The sequence below is a fragment of the Micromesistius poutassou genome, assembly GCF_964030765.1.
Source record: "Micromesistius poutassou genome assembly, chromosome: 8".
Lineage (NCBI taxonomy): Eukaryota > Metazoa > Chordata > Actinopteri > Gadiformes > Gadidae > Micromesistius > Micromesistius poutassou.
Genome location: NC_140278.1, coordinates 20737398 through 20762393, shown reverse-complemented (window position 1 = coordinate 20762393; position 24996 = coordinate 20737398). Strand labels below are relative to the sequence as shown.

The window sequence follows — 24996 nt, the reverse complement described above, 5'->3', positions numbered from 1 at the left end:
GTAGTGATGAAATAGACACAGTATCACCAAAAAAGAGTGTAATAAGGGATGTGTTACCATGGAGTAGAGTGGAGCACATCAATGGGAGAAGGAGGACTTCCATGAGAAACCATGAAGAGCCTCTGTAGCACGGGGGCCAGACTGGAGATTGACAAACTGAGCCTCATCCTGTAGTATTCATGGCATGCCTCTACATCAATAAGCCTTTGTAGTGCATCCATACATAGGGCGTTCCGAAAGATTCTACTTTTTGGCCTTCTGTCATCACCGGAACTGTTTTCTGTTTTCAGTTTATTCCTCATCTCCGGTCAAACTGGTTTCCCAAAACAATGACATTGCGACCTTAAATAACACGTGGAAATTGTTGTTTCACACATTGAGCATGCGCCAGAGGCCCACTGACAATGGCGACCTACTGATGTGTTTACATGTTAGGCTAGTGCTGTTGGGTTCAATCACAAGGCAACCATGCTTCTTCTTCTTTTGGTTTGATTGGCGGATGAACCTAAAATCCGCCACACATTGTAGCGTTATACTACAGTTGTGCAAAACCCTCTATATAAAGAGGGTATATATATATAATATAATATATCACACACACACACACACACACACACACTCTTTATTTGAGATAGAGATAGGGCTTTGTTCAACGGTACAAAAAACATCTGCATCACACTGCAAGGCTGCCTATCACTGGTCATATGGATCAAAACTTTGCTAGTTGTTTTGGAGGTGACTTTGCGTACTTGGTATTGAGCAACTGCCTTCGTTTTGCAAGAATGGGCTGGTACTTCATGATTTTATCATTAAAGGCAATGTCCATGTAGAGATCATACACACAGCCTATTCCAAGTAACAGAACTTCCCTTCTGTCTCTGTCTAAAAACACAACATCAGGGGTGTTAGGGATGTTACAAAACACATAAATAGAGCTGCTAAACCACTCTGGCGTAATACGGGAATGTTTGTACATGATCACAATTTCTTGAAATACTTCCTTAACAGTGCTAGCAATAAGATTGACAATTCGGTCATGGCGTGCAATATAGAGTCCTTTTTACATAGCACAGCCATTTACAATATGGGCAACTGAATCGAGTTGACGGCCAGAGTCTGGGTGCATTATACAGTGTGGACGGTGGTGTGCAGGGTACCATAATGCCAGATTCTATTTGGTAGGCAGCACCTGCAGTCTGGCTTTGACAGTGAAGCAGAGGATGGCCTCCCCAACAGCAGCGTCTGTGTACATGGGGTGTGAAGCAGAGGTGTGGTCTGCAAAGTCTAGGCGTGCCAGCTTTCCCTGCATTCTGAGTCCAGTCCAGTGTTGTTTGGTCTCTGTTTGTTTTAAGTTAAGAAGGAATCTCCTTGCTTCCTTGTGTTCTGTAGTGTGTGTCGGGCCTCGTTGTGATACACAGGTCCAAAGCATATCTTTCTCTGCTGCATTAACGATGGCACTTACAACGGGCGAGATGTTTTTTTTACGATATGGCAATATTTTATATTGCCATGGAGCCGTCGGCCGAGCATGCGAGCGCGCACACACACACACACACACACACACACACACACACACACACACACACACACACACACACACACACACACGTCATGTTTTGGGGACAATAACATAACCAGGTTGTTACCCTTTTTTTTCAGTAACAGTGATAATAGATGGTGGTCAGCCAACTGTTTGATCGTTTTTAAGTTTATATTAATTACACCAAGGTAGTGCTCAAATAAAGTCGACTTCTGCACTTCAGCACCTCCCACTGCACACAGTTACATTATTACGGAAATAAGAACGCAAATGTTCTGTTTCACGCACTTATTGAGGGGCGTTCTCGGTGGGCGTGAATACTCCCCCCTGGCTCCAACTTAGAATTTTGTAGTTAAGCAGACGTAAAACATGTATACACACATCATATAACAGTCTAAAAAAAGCAAGGGGAAAAGTCGATAATGCACAATATCAGCCCTTTAAGCAAGAACCAAAGACAACTTGGATTTGATTTCTGTATTTATTTTAGTCTGTAAGTGCACATCGCCAGGCTTCAGGAGGAGTAACAGAATGATTCAGCTTGAAAGAGAACGCTTCTGTCAGATGCCACAGAATGGATGGAATGAAATGGAAAATGATATGTTGTCGAGCTCCTAAGAAGCACACAAGGCACTAAAACCTTCTAGGCTAATAAGAGGTTTTGGATGCAGTTAAAAGATGTAGCAGGAGGGGGCGCCAGAGATCACTGGCGCATCATCCGACCTGACCCCAAGTGACAGTTGTCGAAGAGCAGGTTGTAGCCGGAGCCCTGACAAAATCACCCACCGTCTTGGTCCCCCTGAAATCTTTTGTTTCCAAAACCTAGACACATGAAACATAATTTGAATTGTTATAAGACATTTGTATTTTTTTTTTAGGAAATACAAAAAAACAGACCGTCACAGATGGAAACAGCAGTGGTGTCCAGACTAATGCAGTGGGAGTGGTGGGTTTTATTCATAAGCTTGACTTACCCTAGCACATCATTTATTGGGGGGGGCAGGTGCTCCCCTGGCCCCCCATGGACACGCCCCTGAATAAAGAAACACTTTTAGGGCTTCTTACAGTTAATGGACAGGTATCTCGCCTTCACCACCACGGTCTGAGAACTGACGCCAAAACCGGCTCCCTTAGGCCTATTGACCAACCATGTGGACCCGTCACGCAACGTCACCCTGGAGAGGGAAACGGTATGAGAACGTCCACCAGAGGGCAGCATTTAATTAACCTCTATCGAACGTTCAGAATATTAAACTCACGTACAATAATTAAGAGATCCAACCCTACATTATGGAAGATTATTTTAGTCTCTTATTATTTGAATTATTTGATACCCATTCTATTTTTATCCAACTGTAATGCATAATTATAGCATATATAATGTATTCAGGAACACAAACGTTCTGTACGTATCTATTGTTTGGAAGATTTTCTGTTCCCTCCCCTCCTCACCTCACAGACCCAGAGCCACGCCCCTTTCCTTGCCCATTCATTTTTCCCACTCAGTTCAATCACCTCCAACTAGCCCATATCAATTACGCAATCACTCCCTACCCTGCCACAGACTATTTAAGCCACACCTGTGACCACTGCCATTTCCTTTGTGTTCAGAGACACTGAACACCTCGAGAGCTGTACCTTGAACTCCTTGTGTGCGTATACTAAGAATGTGAGTTTGCTTTGTGGTCAATGAATTTTGTTATGTTACCTTATGGCTTGTAATATTTATTTAACTGAACTTGTGGCAATGCATTGTGGAGCTGATTGTTGTACATTTTGTTTGCTTCCCAGAAACCACACATATCCTAACTTAGTCACACACACACACATCCCTATACATGCATATCACCCACCAACCTACTACTGACACATACACGCATTCATACAGCCTGCTCCCACCCGTTGGAAATAAAACCTTTTTGAACCTTGGAGCTTGACTGGACAACCCTGTGTTCTAACCGACACCCCCATTGGTCTCAAGCCAGCATCCAGACATCCTAAAAACCCTCCTCTTCATCTATGTTTGACTCCTTTTCAAGCCGCTATAAGTCATTACTGGCTGACGCTTTGTTATAATCTCCATAATCTCCAGGTTTTATTTATCTTATTTGTTCAACAATGTTCTATTGGTACATGATCATCATATAATATTCACTGACATAGAAGTCACTGAAGTGACAATGTGTAACATTTGCTAATATATTCATTCTTTTTAAGTAACATTATATAGATATCTCTGTAATGCTTAAAAGATCCAAATAGTGAAAATCCTGTACAGTCACCTGATATCAGATCCTGTGAAAGAGTTAAGAAATAAACATTTTAAAAAGCAGTAAGAAGTTAAAGGCACATGTTGGGGAGGGGCAGATGACTAGGCCTAATGCTCTCGACGTAGCCGTCATATCCCAACTTGTATTTGTTCTACATTACTTCCAAACTGTGTACAGACAAGAAAACAAATACAATTTTGTCAAACAATGTTAAGTTTGTAAACGTGTAAAACACATCTACAAGCAATAATTGACAACCGTCTTCATCTCAAATGACCCTTACTATAATAACAATTCTTAATAAAATTGCTGTTGAATTGTTGGTTGTCTTTGGCTGATATACTTTAAACAACATTCCCTCTTCTGTGATGATAGAGCTAATAATAAATAATGTAAATAATGTTTCTCTGGTTTCTCCCTCCCTAAAATTCCTTGAGAAAGTAAGACAGGCCATTGGCTTCAGCAAAGACATCAAAATCCTCCATTTCATCTTGGATGCTGTTTCCTTCTCTCCCCACAATGGCTGTTTTCACTGTCATTGTTTTAGGTTAAGCACTGATGAAGAAAATGAAAGTGTTTGAAGGGTATTTGTGTTCTGTCCTTTCTCAAGGTGACCCTTGAGATCCGAAGGCAGCGCAAGGAGGAATCCAGGCCTGGACACCAACGCTGCTCGCTTCAGGTACAATTTGTTGTGTTTTTTATTTGCAAGTTGGGATATGACGGCTGCGTCGAGAGCATTAGGCCTAGTCATCTGCCCCTCCCCAACATGTGCCTTTAACTTCTTACTGCTATTTAAAATGTTTATTTCTTAACTCTTTCACAGGATCTGATATCAGGTGACTGTACAGGATTTTCACTATTTGGAGCTTTTAAGCATTACAGAGATATCTATATAATGTTACTTAAAAAGAATGAATATATTAGCAAATGTTACACATTGTCACTTCAGTGACTTCTATGTCAGTGAATATTATATGATGATCATGTACCAATAGAACATTGTTGAACAAATAAGATAAATAAAACCTGGAGATTATGGAGATTATAACAAAGCCTCAGCCAGTAATGACTTATAGCGGCTTGATAAGTGACTTTTACTCCAAAACTAGATGCGATGGGTTCTCCTGTTGAGTTCCCAACTGGAGAGGACACGACACGATACGATACATCTTTATTGTCAGCTTACACTGAAATTAGTTTTGACACATTAGATAAGCCAAGAGAGATAGACGGTGGAAAATGTAAACCAGTCACCAGTGACTGTGTAGTGGCTAATTTCCTATTTGTCCCATTGATACAGTTTGTAGAGGTGTACCGGTGTCTTCATATCTGACTCGAGAACCCAGAGACATTGTTGAATAAGATTGATGATTTATTTTGCTTAACAAATGAAATGGTAAAAAGTATAATAAACTGTGGTTCTATTGTATTGTCAGTTGAGCTTTCGTTGGCTTTTCGTTGACATCAATAACGGTATGCACAAAGCACCAGCACCCCTCCTTCTCCAGGTGTGGCCCACCTTTATGCTCCCCTTGACCTGTAGGGGGCACACACACTCACGTGACATATTATATTGTTCTAATTCAATATACTGTTCTAATTCAAAATAATTAATATAAATTAAATATCCAATAATTATATTACTTCTAATATGTGAAACTAAACCAATATGAAATATGAACCCAAAAAAAAATATATATAATAATATATATATATATATATATATATATATATATATATATATATATATATATATATATGGCTCCTATACACTGGATTACAGTCACCAGACTGGTTTATAGTTTCGGTAGGCGGGTCCATAACAGACCATATAAGATCGACTCATCTCCGTCTGAATGATGCGTGTTGGAGAAGTAAGACCAAAGACAAGATGTTTTCTGTTCAAACTTTGATCGTTGCCACTCTTCTGACACAGTCGGTCCTTGTTGTGGAGTCTAGCAGTAAGTACTTTTAGTTAGTTGTCTGTTTACATATCTGTAAATGTTTGTTTTTAAAAAGCTATTAACGTACAAGAAAGTACTGAAATACTGTAGGAATCAGATCCAGACTCAAATAATATGGAAGGATAATAATGTATTCAACAAAGTTGTGTAATAAAAGACTTGGTATAACCTGCTCAGATATGGACAGCTGGTACATACTGTTTAGTTGTTTATTTTCACCTTTTAGTGTGAGTTGTTTGTTTTTCATATTATAAGATAAGCTAAAGAAGCTCTATTTGTAAGAATGGAGGCGGACAAACACCCCTACAAAGTTCAACAATATATTGATGTTATCGTTCTGGTCCTGCAGAAAAATACCCTGAAGACCACATAACTCGATGGGAGGAACCTGACCTGTATGCAACGACCGTTACTCATGCTGAGTTGGTGACTGTACCGCTGCGTGGCATGGAGGTCAGGATGGGAGACCTCAGCCACTCCGGATTGGTGTGAGTCCCCCTTTTTATATATAAAACTACCAGTAGCCCACTCGTGGCAAACACATTCAAAACGGTGCCAAAGGGAACAAATCACTCATAATCATATTATTAGATACTGATAGTCATACCAGCATCCAGGCTTTGTTGATGAGGTGAATGGACCGATAATGGAGGTGGACTCCCACTGCCAGACCAACAGGAAAAGGTTTGCCTCTGGCCTGGAGAGTGGGCTTGATGCAGACCTACAGAGAGTGAGGCCCTGAATCTTGTTGTGTTTCTCCTCTTCAGGGTGACGTTGGATTATGACCGTAAACCAAGTTTGTTGATCCATAAGTTTCCAGAGGGGGTCGCAGTGCAGTACGCAACTACAATGGGATCTAAATGGGATGTGAGTTACAACAAGCAGTTTTTTATTCAGGGCTAAACGTATCGGTGAAGGTGCAGCTCTTTACTAGGCCTGATCATTAAACATGGACTTATAGATATATATATATATATACCTAACACATGAAATAACATGAATTGTTTGTTGTCTAGGTAACTGAAGGAAGGAGATGTGTCAAGGGAAAAACTGTTGCTCAACTCGTGAAGGAACTGGGCGGAAAGTACAATCTCCTTTGGAAAAACTGTCACTATGTTAAAAAGATTTTTCGCAAATGTTAGTGAACCATAAAGCAGAAGTGAAAGGGTTCAAATGTTTTCATGAGTGGATGAAAATACTCATGATTTCACACCACCAGAGTCCATCGAGTATCACATGAGATCAATAAAAAAATACATACATTAATTTAAGTTTGTTTCATTTTTGTCAAATCCTAAATAAAGGTAAATAAACCGTAACCTAGGCTAATCAAAACTTCAAAAACATGCATGAGAAACGCTGTGGCAGTTCCAAACCGACAACGCCGCCATAATGACGAATACAAATAAACAGCCAACATAAGCAGGACTTGAACCTGTGTCCCCAGCTCGTAATCAGCAGGTCCTGTGTACCTGAAGAACAGAGTTCAGAGTTCAACTCGTCAAGCTGATGAACGCTTAAGGGCTCACTGTTTCCTTGTTACCGGTTTACCCCAGGATAAGGTGAACCACACAGGGACTAGATAACCCTATAGGAGATAGATGGGTTGGCTAGGTAACACAAGGAATAGAAAACAGCTTCAATGATTGAAAGGTAAACGACATTTGGACTTTTCCATTCAGTCTCTGAAACAACCACTCTGTGGCAGCCAAACTCCTTTAAAGATTCCATGTCATGCTTTTTTAGGGTTAATAATTGTACTATAATATAACTATTATATTGTAACTATTATACTATTATACTATAACTAATAATTGTATGTTAGAAATACCCCAGCCTGGGCCGTCTGCCGCTGGGCCTGCACCGCCCCCTCCTCCTCCTCCTCCTCCTCCTGCTCCTCCTCCTCCTCCTGCTCCTCCTTCTCCTGCTCCTCCTTCTCCTGCTCCTCCTTCTCCTGCTCCTCCTCCAGCTGCTCCTCCTCCAGCTGCTCCTCCTCCTCCACAAGGAGGAGGGGCAGGTGGAGGAGGAGCAGGGGGAGGATGAGGAAGATGGACTACTGAAAAGGAACGCCTGCTCCTCCTCCTCCTCCTTCTTCTCCTGCTCCTCCACAAGGAGGAGCAGGAGGAGGTGGACGGACATCCCCACTGCTGGACTTATGCAGTGGAAACCATCAACCCACGTGCATACACACACACACACACACACACACACACACACACACACACACTACATATGATACGTGCATACCAACACAGACACACTCCTGAGTCTAGTAACATGTCCTCTACACTCAGAGTCTAGTAACATGTCCTCTACTCTCCTCAGAGTCTAGTAACATGTCCTCTACACTCCTCAGAGTCTAGTAACATGTCCTCTACACTCCTCAGAGTCTGTAGTGATGAAATAGACACAGTATCACCAAAAAAGAGTGTAATAAGGGATGTGTTACCATGGAGTAGAGTGGAGCACATCAACGGGAGAAGGAGGACTTCCATGAGAAACCATGAAGAGCCTCTGTAGCACGGGGGCCAGACTGGAGATTGACAAACTGAGCCTCATCCTGTAGTATTCATGGCATGCCTCTACATCAATAAGCCTTTGTAGTGCGTCCATACATAGGGCGTTCCGAAAGATTCTACTTTTTGGCCTTCTGTCATCACCGGAACTGTTTTCTGTTTTCAGTTTATTCCTCATCTCCGGTCAAACTGGTTTCCCAAAACAATGACATTGCGACCTTAAATAACACGTGGAAATTGTTGTTTCACACATTGAGCATGCGCCAGAGGCCCACTGACAATGGCGACCTACTTATGTGTTTACATGTTAGGCTAGTGCTGTTGGGTTCAATCACAAGGCAACCATGCTTCTTCTCCTTTTGGTTTGATTGGCGGATGAACCTAAAATCCGCCACACATTGTAGCGTTATACTACAGTTGTGCAAAACCCTCTATATAAAGAGGGTATATATATATAATATAATATATCACACACACACACACACACTCTTTATTTGAGATAGAGATAGGGCTTTGTTCAATGGTACAAAAAACATCTGCATCACACTGCAAGGCTGCCTATCACTGGTCATATGGATCAAAACTTTGCTAGTTGTTTTGGAGGTGACTTTGCGTACTTGGTATTGAGCAACTGCCTTCGTTTTGCAAGAATGGGCTGGTACTTCATGATTTTATCATTAAAGGCAATGTCCATGTAGAGATCATACACACAGCCTATTCCAAGTAACAGAACTTCCCTTCTGTCTCTGTCTAAAAACACAACATCAGGGGTGTTAGGGATGTTACAAAACACATAAATAGAGCTGCTAAACCACTCTGGCGTAATACGGGAATGTTTGTACATGATCACAATTTCTTGAAATACTTCCTTAACAGTGCTAGCAATAAGATTGACAATTCGGTCATGGCGTGCAATATAGAGTCCTTTTTACATAGCACAGCCATTTACAATATGGGCAACTGAATCGAGTTGACGGCCAGAGTCTGGGTGCATTATACAGTGTGGACGGTGGTGTGCAGGGTACCATAATGCCAGATTCTATTTGGTAGGCAGCACCCGCAGTCTGGCTTTGACAGTGAAGCAGAGGATGGCCTCCCCAACAGCAGCGTCTGTGTACATGGGGTGTGAAGCAGAGGTGTGGTCGGCAAAGTCTAGGCGTGCTAGCTTTCCCTGCATTCTGAGTCCAGTCCAGTGTTGTTTGGTCTCCGTTTGTTTTAAGTTAAGAAGGAATCTCCTTGCTTCCTTGTGTTCTGTAGTGTGTGTTGGGCCTCATTGTGATACACAGGTCCAAAGCATATCTTTCTCTGCTGCATTAACAATGGCAGTTACAACCAGCGCCATCGTATAGGGGGGAAAGGTTATGACAATTATAAGGGCCCACAGCCCGCCAGGGCCCACACACAGCCCCCAATAGCCTCTATGACAATATGATTATGCATACACTGAACTAATATATATTCATATGAATGAATCTGAATTAAAACAAAGCCACAAATCATACAATATTCTAATTTTAATAATTTGAATAATCCCCTTGGCCCCTTCTTAAAAAATGGTTTGGTCCACACCGCGGTTTGTTCTTCCCAGGGACGTGCACAGGAGTTTTGAGGGGCAGGTGCCGAATTGTTGACGGGGGGGGGGGGTGTTGGATCGCGGACGAGCACTTTTGCGGGCGTGATTGTTGAAGAACACTCAGAGGGCACTTTTTAATATGAGGCAAAAAGGGCAGGGGCTCAAGCACCCCTAGGGCCCTATGTGTGCACGTGCCTGGTTCTTCCCATGGTTCTTCCTCATCGGAAGTGAGTGAGCGATGAGACTTACAGTGAACAAACAATCCAATTTAAACTTTAATTGAGATTAGATGAGGCTTGTTGTTGTTTTTGATATTTGTTTTACAACAACGTATTCCATGTGCTCTTTGTTTCACTTGCACATTTAAGTTAAATGCTACATATTTACCTGTGGACTATCTTGAGCCAGGACACTTTGTTTTTTGCATATCAGTGCTTGATTGTTAAATACAATAAAATACCCACACCTATTTGTTGAGTGGTTAATTGAAAATGTATTTGCAATCAGAGGTGTAATAACGTGTTGCAAATCAGGGAAATGAGAATAAGACAATTAATATTACATAATTTACATAATAATACTCTGACTTGTTAAGTCGTTAAATGTAAAAATGGAAACAAATTGGGTGTATTACACCAGGCACCGTCAAGAACACTGAAAAACAAGAACATTTAAGGTGGCAATGAATGGGGTAGAGGGGCCCACACCGATATTCTTTCAGGGGGCCCAAAATTCCTAGCAACTGCCCTGGTTACAACGGGCGAAATATTGCCATATTTACGATATGGCAATATTTTATATTGCCATGGAGCTGTGGGCTGAGCATGCAAGCGCACACACACACACACACACACACACACACACACACACACACACACGGGATTACGTCATGTTTTGGGGACAATAACATAACCAGGTTGTTACCCTTTTTTTCAGTAACAGTGATAATAGATGGTGGTCAGCCAACTGCCAACAGATAGTTTTTAAGTTTATATTAATTACACCAAGGTAGTGCTCAAATAAAGTCGACTTCTGCACTTCAGCACCGTCACAGTCACATTATTACGAAAATAAGAACGCAAATGTTCTGTTTCACGCACTTATTGAGGGGCGTTCTCGGTGGGTGTGAATACTTCCCCTGGCTCCAACTTAGAATTTTGTAGTTAAGCAGACGTAAAACATGTATACACACATCATATAACAGTCTAAAAAAAGCAAGGGGAAAAGTCGAAAAAGCACAATATCAGCCCTTTAAGCAAGAACCAAAGACAACTTGGATTTGATTTCTGTATTTATTTTAATCTGTAAGTGCACATCGCCAGGCTTCAGGAGTAACAGAATGATTCAGCTTGAAAGAGAACGCTTTTGTCAGATGCCACAGAATGGATGGAATGAAATGGAAAATGATATGTTGTCGAGCTCCTAAGAAGCACGAGGCACTAAAACCTTCTAGGCTAATAAGAGGTTTTGGATGCAGTTAAAAGATGTAGCAGGTGGGGGCGCCAGAGATCACTGGCTCATCATCCGACCTGACCCATGGTGACAGTTGTCGTTGAAGAGTCTGTAGACGGAGCCGCCAGCCCTGACAAAATCACCCACCGTCTTGGTCCCCCTGAAGTCTTTTGTTTCCAAATCCTAGACAACATGAAACATAATTTGAATTGTTATAATTATGATTTATTATATATTTTTTAGGGTACAAAAAAAATAATCCATAAACTCGAATAACCCGGCCTAGACCATCATTCATTGGGGGGGGGGGGGGGCAGGTGCTCCCCTGGTCCCCCAATGGACCCTTTTAGGGCTTCTTACCTCCCAGGAAGTGCCCATGTGTCTCGCGTCCACCACCACGGTCTGAGAACTGACGCCAAAACGGTCTCCCTTATGGACCAACCATGTGGACCCGTCACGCAACGTCACCCTGGAGAGGGAAACGGTATGAGAACGTCCACCAGAGGGCAGCATTTAATTAACCTCTATCGAACGTTCAGAATATTACACTCACGTACAATAATTAAGAGATCCAACCCTACGTTAGGGAAGTCATTTTAGTCTCTTATTTTAATTAGTTGATACCCGTTCTATTTTGCCCAACTGTAATGCAAAATTATAGCAAATATAATGTATTCAGGAACACATTTTGTAAGGTTATTGAACTTCATCGAAATACTTTGATGCAAGAAGCCAAAACGGCAAAACAGCACAACAATTTAAAGGAAAAAACCAAAGGTTAGACTATTGCATCTGAAGACCATTGACCATGGTCCACACACCAATACAATATTGTAGCGGTTGTATCGGGTGAACGAGTTGATCGCGTTCTAGGACTGTGCTCGAGTTAAGTGGGACTGACTTCACTCCTGTGTGGCTGAGGGGTCCTAGCCGGAATCTCATGTTCTCCAGCGGCCTGATCATCCTGACAGCCAGATGAACCGGCGAGTTGTACAGTCGGGTCAGGTCTGACGCCTTGGAGAGATCGAATCTGTAGGATCTGGCGCCCTCTGCAGGACAGAAACAGAAACAGCAGATACATTGTTGAAACTGCACAGCCAGAGCTTTTTAGAGATATTAAATAGCTCTATACACAGGGAGTTTCATCTCGCCCTCTGGGGGGCTAGGGTCAGGGGGGGGTGTACAGGTATGGCCTGTTAAGCCCTTTGATTAAGGGCTATTCAAAGCTATTTAAAACTGAATTGTACACAGCTACACTTAGCTTTTAATAACTGAACAGTTAAGTTATATTTAACATGGCCTGCATCATGCATATAGGGTTAATTTGATATCTATATCTTGGGGAAACCACACATATTGACGCCCATTTCCACAACAGACAACTTAATAAAAGGACTCACCCCCAAAGGAAGACTCCACAACAAGGCCCAGCTCTGCCAGAAGAGCAGCGACGATCAGGGTTTGAACAAAAAACATCTTTGCTCTGTTCTGACCCAACCCTCACTCTTCAGATGTTGTCGAGCCCATCCTTTATAAAACTGTCAGCCCGCCAATCAGGAGGCCTCCTCCCCTTAAACAGCCAATGAGCAGCCTGCTTTTTTCCTCCCTTCCAACTTTCCAGGTTGTTTTGTGACGATGATCTTAGCCACTTTCGGTTTCAGTTCTTGGGCCAAACTTCCAAAAATCCCCTTAAAACCATTCCAAGTGTTCTGCTTTTACAAAGCATGAGACACCGCACGTACCTACATGTTGACCTTGACCCCTACTTATTAGGGGTGTAACAAAAACCGGTTTGAATCGGACAATCCATTTTGATTTAAAAGATGCGAATCTTCTGAATCGAATCATTCCATTTTAAAAATGTATAGTTTCCTGAATCGTATCGTACCCCATGTATCGAGATACGCATCGAATCGTCTTTTATTGGAGAGATGCACACCCCTAACAAGTACAACTCTAGTCTTTGATAAATCTTTTTGAAGGAAATGCCACATTTACAAGTTAATTCATTTTGTGAAATGATTGTCTACTTTCAACAAGAAATCCATTGCATCATACCCTCTCGAATTGAGCTGTGCCACATCGAATCGAATCAAAATCCTTCTGAATCGAACTGAATCGAATCGTTCCATTTTAAAAATGTATCATTCCTGAATCGTATCGTACCCCATGTATCGAGATACGCATCGAATCGTCTTTTATTGGAGAGATGCACACCCCTAGTACTTATGTATTTTACATGTTGACATGAAGCTCTTTCATGCATTTGTTGGATAAGTCGTTTTTCAGAGGGTCGACAGGGTAGTGATGATGTCATTTTGGATTCTCCCCCCACAAGAAAACAGACGCCCAGATGGAGAGCTCTTTGCCCCATACACACTGCTCCAAAACCTCCCCCAAAAACACAACCAAATGTTTAATAACTATGGACTGGTAACCATCAGCTGGTGTTGCTCTGAGGCAGTGTGTGGACACCATGGTGTACTGGGGGTAACCATGACTACCCAGGGTTATGCAGGCCCTGCACTGGCCTGGGATGATGACTTCATCTTGGAAACTCCAGACAGCCTATTGCTCAAGACAGGGCAATACGTGTTATATTACACTTTCATATTCATACTTTCATATTTCATATACACTTTCACACTATCATTTAGGTATTCAGCAGCATTTATCCAAATGGCTTTCGGTGAACTTAGATGACAGCAGTGAGAGAAATATGTATTCCCACACTGAATGGTTGATCACTGGCTGACTACTGCTTGAATGTCCTGCGATATTTAGATCCATGTGTATATGGAGGTGGTCAGCCGTAACAGACATCTTTATTGAGTCGATTATCACAATACAAAGATTGATGCTTTCATGAAGACTAATGCATAACATTATATATATATATATATATATATATATATATATATAAATAATCATAATAATAGATGGTAGCCATTCGCCAGGAGCCAATGGATGGTAGCCATTCCTACATGAGAGCAGCACTTCGTCCACTATTGTGATTGGTTGATAAACCACCGGCTGCTTACGGCCGCTCGCCTCAGTGCTACTGTATGAAGACATTACTGACTGTTTGACGGAACTGCTGTGCTGGACGATACGGGACATTTGATTGGATGTAAAAACAAGTTGTGGTATCGGCACTTCCTGTTTATTTGAAAAAGAAAAATGGAAACAAGTTCAGTCAGTAAAACGAGACTGTAACAAAAAAAACAACCTCTTGAACTCTAAACAAAGTAATGTAAACAGAACAGCAACAGGACGCCGGCTTAAAGACACCTCACAGTCCTGCAGTACATTATGGGATGTAGACTCAAAAGCCGACCGAGAGGAGATGGTAGAGAAGGTCACAGGATGAAACGTGGATCCGCCCCCCCCCACGAGGAGTCCGGCCCACGGTCACTCAGAACCCTTCGGCCGTGGCTCTGGCCTCTCACAGGTCCTCAGAACCCTTCGGCCGTGGCTCTGGCCTCTCACAGGTCCTCAGATCCCTTCAGCCGTGGCTCTGGCCTCTCACAGGTCCTCAGATCCCTTCAGCCGTGGCTCTGGCCTCTCACAGGTCCTCGGGGCCTCCCGGGGGGGCGTCCGCCTCTCCCCCTCCCTCCCCCACCTCCTCCTCCTCCTCGTTCCCCAAAGCCTCCTCTCTTCCTCCTGGCTCCCGCCCGCCTCCCTCCTCCTCCTCCTCCCCCCTCCCCCTCCTCCCCCTCCTCCTCCCCCCCCCCCACCTCCTCTCCCTCCGCCTGCGCCCACAGGCCGTCCCAGGCCCCCGGGGCCTGGTCCCCGGGCCCCTCCGGCTCCAGCGGGTCCCTGGACAGCAGGATCCAGAGGGCCGGGACGTTGCGGCTGACCGTCAGCGCGTCCAGCCCGGCGCCGGGCTCCAGGGGCTCCCAGAGCTCCCGCACGGCGCGGTACTGCAGCTCGGTGCGCTGGTGCACGCCGCCGCCGCCGCCGCCGCCGCCGCGCAGCCGCCGCTTCACCATCTCCGCGCACGTGACGGCCTTGGAGATGCCCTTCCCCGTCGCCGTGAAGACGATCTGCCGGCTGAGCGGCTTGGGGACCTCGGGGACCTCGGGGGGGGCGTCCGGCGGCGGGGGGGCCCCCCCCCCCCGCGGCGGCGGCTCCGTCGTCGGGCGGGCGGTTCCCCGCGCGGAGGGGCCGCGGCCGGGGCGCCTCCACGCGGCTGAGCGCGAAGCCCAGGATGTTGCGGATCTTGCTGCCGTCCTTCACGCGCACCTGCGGCGTGCCGGCGGGCAGGTGGGGGAAGGGGCAGCGGGCGGGGTCCTCCTCCGTGCTCGCCTTGCGGTAGTTCTCCATCGGGACCGCGGGGCGGGACGCGCTGCTGGGGGACGCAGGGGGGGGGGGGGGGGGGGGGGGGACGCAGGGGAGGGGGGGGGAGGGGGGGGTTACCGTCAGTCATTCGGGGCTTTGATTCAGCGTGACGTGTGACGTTGTTGGATGCTAAAAGGGGGACCTGTTATACCACCAGGTGTTGAGTGTGATGAGCCGTTACAGGCCGTTTTGAAAATGTGCCTCTTCTGACATCACAGGTGGGCGTGTCCACCTAGATGTGTGCGCTGGATAGATCGGTCCGCCAGCCGTACCCCAGTGGACCGTAGCAAACGCTGCTCATCTATCCGTCACATACATCTAGGTGGACACGCCCACCTGTGATGTCAGAAGAGGCCGATTTCCAAAACGGCTTGTAACAGCCAATCACACTCACGCCTGGTGGTATTAATATGTCACCTTTAATATATAAATGTGTACGGGCCGGGTCTGAGGGGATAGAAACATGCGTTACCCAGGCCTAATTAAATTGGATATTAATATTAACCTCTCAGTTATAATCTAACACACACACACACACACACACACACACACACACACACACACACACACACACACACACACACACACACACACACACACACACACACACACACACACACACACACACACACACACACACAACGACCCCTTGAACCAACAACCCTTTGGTCTGGGGTCTTTTCAATCACCTCCTCAGTCCCGCTGCTCACCATCAGCAGGGTTCTTATGAAACTCATTTTCATTTTCCAATATAATAATGTTCGAACATTGCTGAGAAAAGTGACCCATATCAATGCTATAGTGTGGTTTACGATATGACAGTGTTGCTGAATTAGACTAACCTGCTAAACAAGCTGTTGGTAATCCATCAACTCCACATGAACCTGAACGGACATCCAGCGAGTTACGTTTTACTTTACCCGGCTTTAAATGGACGTATATCCACGCTTGCTGTCTGACCAGAGAGACAGCAACATCACCAGTCTGCCCACCACGTTTGACTCCTTCCTAGATTTGCGTTAACGTATCGCGATCCCAGCTGCCGCAAACTGCAGTGCGCCGCCGTGGTGGAGCATTGGATATTTTGAACACTAGAGGGCGCCAGAGTCTAGCGCTGCCTCCGTCAAATATTTTCTCTACCTCTTGTTTCTAAAAATGCAGCACTTGAAGCAGACTACAATCGATGCACACGCATGATCCATGCAATTTCCGGGTTGTATCTTGTGCTTTGGATTAGGCATCCGCCTAAAAAAAAAAACATAATCTAAATGGTAATGAGTGTTCTTTGGTCTGTTCACGTCTGTGACACTTGATGGACACAAGAGTTCTGCAGTTCTCCAGTTCTCCAGTCTGCAGAGCACTCCCACTAGGAGCTGAGGCCACTCACTTTTAAAAGTACAACTGTTGGTGGCTGCCCCACTAAAAGGGTTCTGCTTTGTCCCTGTTTCTACTGTCTCCTCCACTGCCTCCTTCAGTGTCTCCTTCACTGTCACCTCCACTGCCTCCTCCACTGTCTCCTTCACTGTCACCTTCACTGTCTCCTTCACTGTCTCCTTCACTGTCTCCTTCACTGTCTCCTCCACTGTCACCTTCACTGTCTCCTTCACTGTCTCCTCCACTGTCTCCTTCAGTGTCTCCTCCACTGTCTCCTTCACTGTCTCCTCCACTGCCTCCTTCAGTGTCTCCTTCACTGTCTCCTTCACTGTCTCCTCCACTGTCTCCTCCACTGTCTCCTTCACTGTCTCCTCCACTGTCTCCTCCACTGTCTCCTTCACTGTCTCCTTCACTGTCACCTCCACTGCCTCCTCCACTGTCTCCTTCACTGTCACCTTCACTGTCTCCTTCACTGTCTCCTTCACTGTCTCCTTCACTGTCTCCTCCACTGTCTCCTTCAGTGTCTCCTCCACTGTCTCCTTCAGTGTCTCCTTCACTGTCCCATCCACTGTCTCCTTCACTGTCTCCTTCAGTGTCTCCTCCACTGTCTCCTCCACTGTCTCCTTCACTGTCTCCTCCACTGTCTCCTCCACTGTCTCCTTCACTGTCTCCTCCACTGTCACCTTCACTGCCTCCTCCACTGTCTCCTCCACTGTCTCCTTCACTGCCTCCTCCAGTGTCTCCTTCACTGTCTCCTCCACTGTCTCCTTCACTGTCTCCTCCACTGTCACCTTCACTGCCTCCTCCACTGTCTCCTCCACTGTCACCTCCACTGTCTCCTCCACTGCCTCCTTCACTGCCTCCTCCAGTGTCTCCTTCACTGCCTCCTTCACTGCCTCCTCCACTGCCTCCTTCACTGTCTCCTCCTCCTGCAGGTTCACAGTCACCTCATGCACAGTAATGATTTAAACAGAGTTTGAGTCTTGTAACTTGTGTGTTTATTGTGTGATCATAAGTGTTGGTTTTGGAAAAAGAAGAAGACAGCACAATACTGAGATTCCACAGGAAAAGTGTACAAATATAATGTGATGTGGTGCTGCTTGCAGAACAACGTGTTTTCCCACTGTACATCCATGTTTTCAGAAGACAGAAGAAGCTGAGATAAATGTCCAAGTCCTTGTTGAAACGTTTGCTAGTTCTGAGCTGAGGTAAGGTCAGAGGTCAGGTAGAGTTGACAAACAGAACCTAAGATATAGTGTAATGTAACACCATTGCCAATACTACAGAGCAGATATTGGCATACAATAATCACAGAAATGCATGAAGTAAAAGGGTGTTTAAAACGGCATGAATATCACTCTATCTATGTGAAGTAGAAATAGTAACAATAGTCTTTAATAAGTACACCAAGCATTGATGCGCGTCCAAAGACAAGATAAAATGGTTTCTTTGATATGAACAACTCTCCTGTACCAGATGCATGTCATTAATTCAATATAAATCAATATAAATCAATGATCAGATTGAAAGAGAGGTGCACGTCTGCTTGATTCATCCACAGAGAAACACGCCAGGGGGAAAGCTATTCTACGGTCCTCCTCTTCTGCTGGATTGCTTTCTGTTTCCACATCAAGCGTCTCATCCCCTCCTTGTATTCCTCGCAGGACTTCCTGGAATATTTCCAAGTGGACGGATCAGTAACATTTATGCCACTTGTTTGGTTTGTGATATAATTGTTGTTGTTTTTTTTGTTTTTTTAGATGTCAATTATAGTCCCTTCATCATCCTATGCGAACTGAGAAACATCCATCTCTATCCTCCCGATCCCTAATGCTGTCTGAGTGCCCCCCGGGCTAGCCGGAGGCCTTAGCGGTTGTGTTATCCCGATTTGGCGGGTCACGGGCGTGTGCCTGTGCCCCGGCGCTGCCTTGATGTCCTCTTCCACCTGAGGTCTGGTCCACGTCGGTCTCCCAGTGAAGGCTCCACAACGCTCCATCTGTTGTGTCCACGTTCAACAAACAAACCCTGATACATGACGGTGAGATGCTGCCCCCCCACCCCCCACCCCCCCTATGATTTCACCTGAGTACTGGTTGGCTGGCCACGTGCTGGGCGGGCTTGTAGAATGAAAGCGACCAATGAATGGAGAGAGGGGGGTGGGGGGGGTTGGGGAGTGGTCTTTTGATGCTGCTGAAGAGGGAGCTGGGTAAGAGGTTAGGGTTAACCCCGGGTTTATGGGTTAGGGTTAACCCCGGGTTTATGGGTTAGGGTTAACCCCGGCTTTATGGGTTAGGGTTAACCCCGGGTTTATGGGCCAGGGTTTATGGGTTAGGGTTAACCCAGGGTTTATGGGTTAGGGTTAACCCCAGTTTAGGGTGAACCCCGGGTTTGTGGGCCAGGGTGAACCCAGGGTTGAGGTCAACCGCAGGTCAGTGTTAATCACGCGGCGGTCTCCGGATCCCCCTCTACGTGTCTCGCCGCTGGCGGCTCTTCCTCTTGGCCTTGCGTGCGTACAGGAAGTACATGGTGTGGCCGGCGGTGATGAACAGCACGGAGATGACGACCAGGATGCCAAAGTGCTGCGGCTGCGGCGCGGCGATGACCATGATGAAGTGCAGCAGGTCCATCAGGTAGTTCATGGAGCTCTGCACGCCGTTCACCACGCCCCGCTCCGACTCACAGATGCTCTCCTGGAGGAGCTGGGTAACCGTCAGGTCGAAGGACCACAGGCCTGCGGACACAGCGGACAGATGGGTGGACCAGAGGCAACGCACAGACGGGTGGACCAGAGACAACGCACAGATGGGTGGACCAGAGACAACGGACAGACGGGTGGACCAGAGACAACGGACAGACGGGTGGACCAGAGACAATGCACAGACGGGTGGACCAGAGGCAACGGACAGATGGGTGGACCAGAGACAACGGACAGACGGGTGGACCAGAGACAACGGACAGATGGGTGGACCAGAGACAACGGACAGATGGGTGGACCAGAGACAACAGACAGATGGGTGGACCAGAGACAACGGACAGACGGGTACCACTGGTTCACTGGACTAGAGACAACGGACAGATGGGTTACACTGGTTAACTGGGGCCCTAGACAACTCCTTGCCTGTTCTAGTGAAGCCTAATCACATTTATTTTTATAGAACACATTTGGCCCCTAAAGCGTCTGGCCCCTGGGAACCACACCCCTTAAGAATTGGCCCCTGAACCCCACCCCTAAAGCGTCTGGCCCCTGAACCCCACCCCTAAAGCATACGGGCCCCTGGGAACCCCTGCATTAAACAGCCCCCCCCCCCCCCCCGGGGTTAGGGTTAGGAGCCGTGAGTTGGGCGGTGCGGGGGCCCCCCCCTACCCACCGACGCGCGCCGTGATGACCCCCAGGAACAGCAGGATGATGGAGATGTAGGACTCGGGCGCGGTGCCCGACGGCACGTTGTCGAACAGCACGGTGTTGTTGGTCCAGTGGATGGAGGAGCGGTCGGGCAGCAGCGGCTGGTTGCTGCCGCCCCCCAGGGGGTAGGAGTGCTTCTCCCTCTGGCTCGCCATCCGGCCCCCGCCCGGCGAGGCGGGCGAGGACGTGGAGCCGTTGGAGGCGTCGCCGTACGGCATGAGCAGCCGCAGGTCCATGGGGCTGCCGGGGGCGACCACGGAGCACACGCACAGCAGCAGGCAGCCCAGGTGCAGGCAGCTGGAGATGACGCCCGTGTTGACCAGGCCGTAGGCCTTGCGCAGCTTGGTGAACATGACGGTGCCCATGAGGCCCGTGATGGCGGACACGCCCATCAGCAGGCTGAGCAGCGAGCCGCTGATGCCCTGCGTGTAGGCGTAGCCCGTGGTGATGCAGTCGAAGCCCAGCACGGTGGTGTACAGGAAGGCCAGGCCCATGCCGGCCAGGAACACGTCCTGCTGGTAGTAGGCCGTCCAGCCGTCCCTGCAGGTGCTCAGCAGCTGGCGCAGCCGCTGGAAGCAGAGCGGCAGCCCGGCGACGGCCTTCAGGCTGAAGCTGCGCTCGCTGCGCTCGCTGGGCTCCTCCGGCGGGGCGGAGGTCTCTCTGGCTCTGCTGCTGCTGCTTTTCACTGGAAGATGAAGGAGATCAGATCAGGTTTGGTTTGGTGTCGTGTGGCTTTTAGGAGGAAAGCAGCAGCGTGTGGTTTGAGACGCCGGTGCACAGGTGCACGGACCGGTGGAACGGGGCTGGACTGGCCTCTAGCCTCCAGTGTTTTTTGACCTGTGGTACACAAGACAAATCTACAATAATAATAAGTGATATTTTGATATGTATATGTTTGATACTACACATAGTAGTATTGTGGCTTGTTATTATTTCAGAGATAGTGTTGCTTTGTCATGTTTTCCATTGTAATGTTTTCCATGAGGACGTGTGTTAATCTGTGTTTGCTGAATGAAGACACTGGCAGCGTAAGCAGCAGTTGCTGACCTCCCTCCACTATTTCCCGTTGGCCATGGTCTCTTGCAGTAATACTTGTATGTACAGGGGGCTCTGGTGCGCTGGTACACTGTATGTGTGTTTATCTGTCTCAGCTACGTCTATGAGGGGTTCCGCCCAAAGGTCTGGATGACAAAGAGTTGTACAGCTACAGTGAAAGGTCAAAGGTCAAGTGGTATGCTCCTAACACCCTCACCCGACGCTATATATAGACCTTTTAGGTCACCTGGGACGGGTCTTCTAATGTTTACCGCATGGTGAGGGAGCATTGAAGTTACTGCTCATGGGTGAAACAGAATTCCACATTTGCTTACTGCTTATAAAACTGGGCTGGAATCGACTCATTCCATTAATTACATATCAACGGCAATAAGGCATCAAATTCACGGTCGGTAATATCTTATCCTAACCCTTACAGAAGTAAAACATTTTTTAATGCATTTTACTATTAAAATAACGTATATATATATATATATATATATATATATATAGCCGGCGAGCTACTAAAACATTTAACAATACTGTTTTTGATTCAAACATCATCTCATCATACAGTAAGATAAATATAAAATAATTTCTGAATCTATTATTTGCGGCGTTAAGGAAAGCCGGCGAGCTACGGCGAGGCGTACCGTGCGGCCGTCTCCTGGCCCCGCTCTGGAGACAGGCCAGCTCTACGTCCACGCCCGGCGGCTTCACCGACAGCGCCGGCACGATGCGATAGACGCGCGACAGGAAGAAGAACTCCACTATGAGGGACACCACGTTCCAGCCCAGGATGAAGCCACAGCCAACCACGTTGGAGGCCAGCGTCATGACCTGACCCACCGCCAACGGAGCCAGGATGTTGGTCACCTGGTCGATCCGCCGCATTGTGGCGTTCATCCCTGTGGACGGACGGTAAAAACGGTCATTCGCGAGGACGGACGTGAAAACGGTCGTTCGCGAGGACAGACGTAAAAGGGTCATTCACGAGGACGGACGTGAAGCGGTCATTCACGAGGACAGACGTGAAGCGGTCGTTCACGAGGACAGACGTAAAACGGTCATTCACGAGGACAGACGTAAAACGGTCATTCGCGAGGACAGACGGTAAAACGGTCATTGCTTTGGACTGGAGTGAAACAGTCACCCAGGGTTAAAAGGTCATTACTGTGGACAGAATCAAACGTCATCGACGTGGACAAAGTTGAACGGCCCATTCCCGAGACACTCATTCAAAGTGGACAGAGTTAAAATACACCCAGTTGTTAAACGCTCATTCATGTGGGCGGACTTAAAGTAACTTTTTTTCTTCTAAATTGGTTCTAAAAGTTGAGCCATGAGTGGAGCCGTTCGTGTTGGGAACACGTCATGAACCCTAACCCTAACCCTAACCCAGTTCAACCAGTGAGGGGGGGAGAGTAGGAGGGGACCCACCAGCCAGGTGTCCGCGGTTGTATCCCGTGATGACCACGATCCAGTCCCTCTGAATGGCGATGGTCAGGGCAGTGCTCGCAAGGTTAGCCACATCTGCCAGGACGATCACCACCGTATAACAAACCACCTTGTGTAAGTTTTGTGATGCAACATGTTACTACACGTGGCAGAGGCACAGGGTAGACTGAGGCTCAGTGGCGCCGACGACGACGACGGGGGGGGGGGGGGGGGGGGGGGGGGCGGGGAGGGGCCTCTCCGACCATCGGGGGACAGATCAGACACAGCACAGGGTGAACCGTAGTCTACGTGGAATTATGATCATCGTCAAAATGCGCAGCGGACCCTCCCCAGCATACTCACAGTAAGCCAACCGTCCCAGATCTGTTCGATCCACTGCTTGTATGAGAACACCAGCATGAGCATTATGCTACACACGGTCACAGAAACGTTCTGAATAAAGAGGGAGGCATGTGCGACTAAAACAGGGAAAACAGAAAAGAGGTTATACATTTAAAACTCAAAACTCAAACTTCAAAATAGTAGACGGATAATCCTCACGAAAAGCCGTCCGTCTCTCTGAGGGTGAGGTCGACGTGCTCGGGGGGGGGGGGGGGGCCTCACCCTTGTTCCTGGGGTTGCGATCGACCCAGTCCCCGATCAGAGCCCCCACTAGGAGCACCGACCCGGCCACCACCAGGCCGAACACGGCCGTCAGCAGCAGGTTGCGGCCGTACAGCTCAATGAGGAAGACGGAGATGGCAAAGTGCCACATGCGGTCCCCCTGGTGTGGCAGAGAAATGACCTGGTGAGCGCTCGGACCCGTGTGTGTGGCGGGACGACCTGTGGGCTCACTGAAACGCTGTGATCCCTGTGTGAGGATATGGAAACACGTCTTACCCACATCGATAAAGCCCCACTGACATAGATCAGGAACTTGGGTCCCCGCAGATAGATGAGCGCTGAGCCTTCGAGGACACATCAGATCAAGGGGTCATCATCCCACACACGGTGGAACCGCAACAGAACTTCTCTCAAAGGGGTGGGAGGGTTGTTTACCTGCTTGACTCCTAGACTTTTTAATGCTTGGCTCCCTGACATCCTCAGATTCGTACTCCACCACCACTCCCCCTGACTCCGAGGCATCGGCGCGCAGGGACATTTCCTGTGGTGGGGTCAAAGGTCAAACGCCTGACTTCGCCTAGGGTCAACATTTAACCCCACAGCTTCAGAACCTTTTTTACGAGGACAGGGACACGATTGGACTTTTAAAATGCTGTATGTTGAGCCGTTTTTCTTTCCATATAATGTGTAGTTCTCGGCCCAAACAGTTGCAAGTTACCTGTCCAGTCATACAGGCCTGACACGTTCCACATCGACATTAACTCAATGAAGCCGTTTCATAAGAGAAGTCCTTCCCTTAAAAATCGGTTTAATCCACGCGATACACAGCTGTGTTCACGTCGTACACAGACACAGACAGGCCATGAAAAACACAACACTCACCTTCGTTGCGATGGTTCGACAGACCCTCAGTGATATCCTTGTCCTTTAGCAATGCTCTTTTTCCATCGATCGTACATTGGGATACTTGGCTTTCCCGAGAGCTGGAGGTGAAGCAGCAGTGCTGTGAAAGGCTCGACCGCAGCCCTGTGTCCACCAGGGCACCATTGTATGAAAGTGCCAGAAAGGCAGAACAGGCAGCAGGGTAACAAAAGCAGCCAGCATATTCCAAAGCACGTGGCAGTCGACCCGGACAATATCGCTGGCCACCCACGCTACATAAAGGACGACGTATGTGACTGAAACACACACACACACACACACACACACACACACACACACACACACACACACACACACACACACACACACACACAGCAGGGCATGGTCATTGGTCACATGTTGACGTGTATGCATGAACGCACTCACAATACGTAGTTTACAGTATCTTCTGTATACACTCACATGCAAACACACACACACACACACACACACACACACACACACACACACACACACACTCATGCATGTGTTGACTGACACATATGTTGCTCCGGCGCAAAAAATAAACCGCGTGAAGCTTTAAAC

General features: G+C 47.1%; 3 protein-coding genes across 3 annotated transcripts; all 3 read right to left on the bottom strand.

The window, feature by feature from the left end:
* Window positions 1-11143: 11143 nt before the first annotated feature.
* Window positions 11144-12892, bottom strand: LOC311351917 (uncharacterized protein). The gene is made up of 4 exons (XM_084472075.1): window positions 12716-12892; window positions 12217-12364; window positions 11676-11784; window positions 11144-11498 (listed from the first exon to the last, which is right to left on the bottom strand). The coding sequence occupies exons 1-4, from the start codon at window positions 12789-12791 to the stop codon at window positions 11373-11375; spliced, it is 459 nt and encodes a 152-aa protein (XP_084328201.1). The 5' UTR covers window positions 12792-12892; the 3' UTR covers window positions 11144-11372.
* A 1564-nt stretch (window positions 12893-14456) lies between these two features.
* Window positions 14457-16640, bottom strand: rpp25l (ribonuclease P/MRP 25 subunit-like). Its single transcript, XM_084471791.1, is given in 3 exon segments — window positions 14457-15436; window positions 15438-15666; window positions 16499-16640. Coding segments are annotated over 2 exon segments (780 nt in total). The 5' UTR covers window positions 15642-15666; window positions 16499-16640; the 3' UTR covers window positions 14457-14860.
* Window positions 16641-19495: 2855 nt separating this feature from the next.
* On the bottom strand, window positions 19496-24067 carry LOC311351018 (ferroportin; the record flags this gene model as incomplete). The annotated part of the gene is made up of 8 exons (XM_084471101.1): window positions 19496-19761; window positions 20399-21097; window positions 22122-22376; window positions 22909-23035; window positions 23269-23384; window positions 23530-23689; window positions 23806-23873; window positions 23965-24067. The coding sequence occupies 8 exons, from the start codon at window positions 24065-24067 to the stop codon at window positions 19496-19498; spliced, it is 1794 nt and encodes a 597-aa protein (XP_084327227.1).
* Between the last annotated feature and the right edge of the window lie 929 nt (window positions 24068-24996).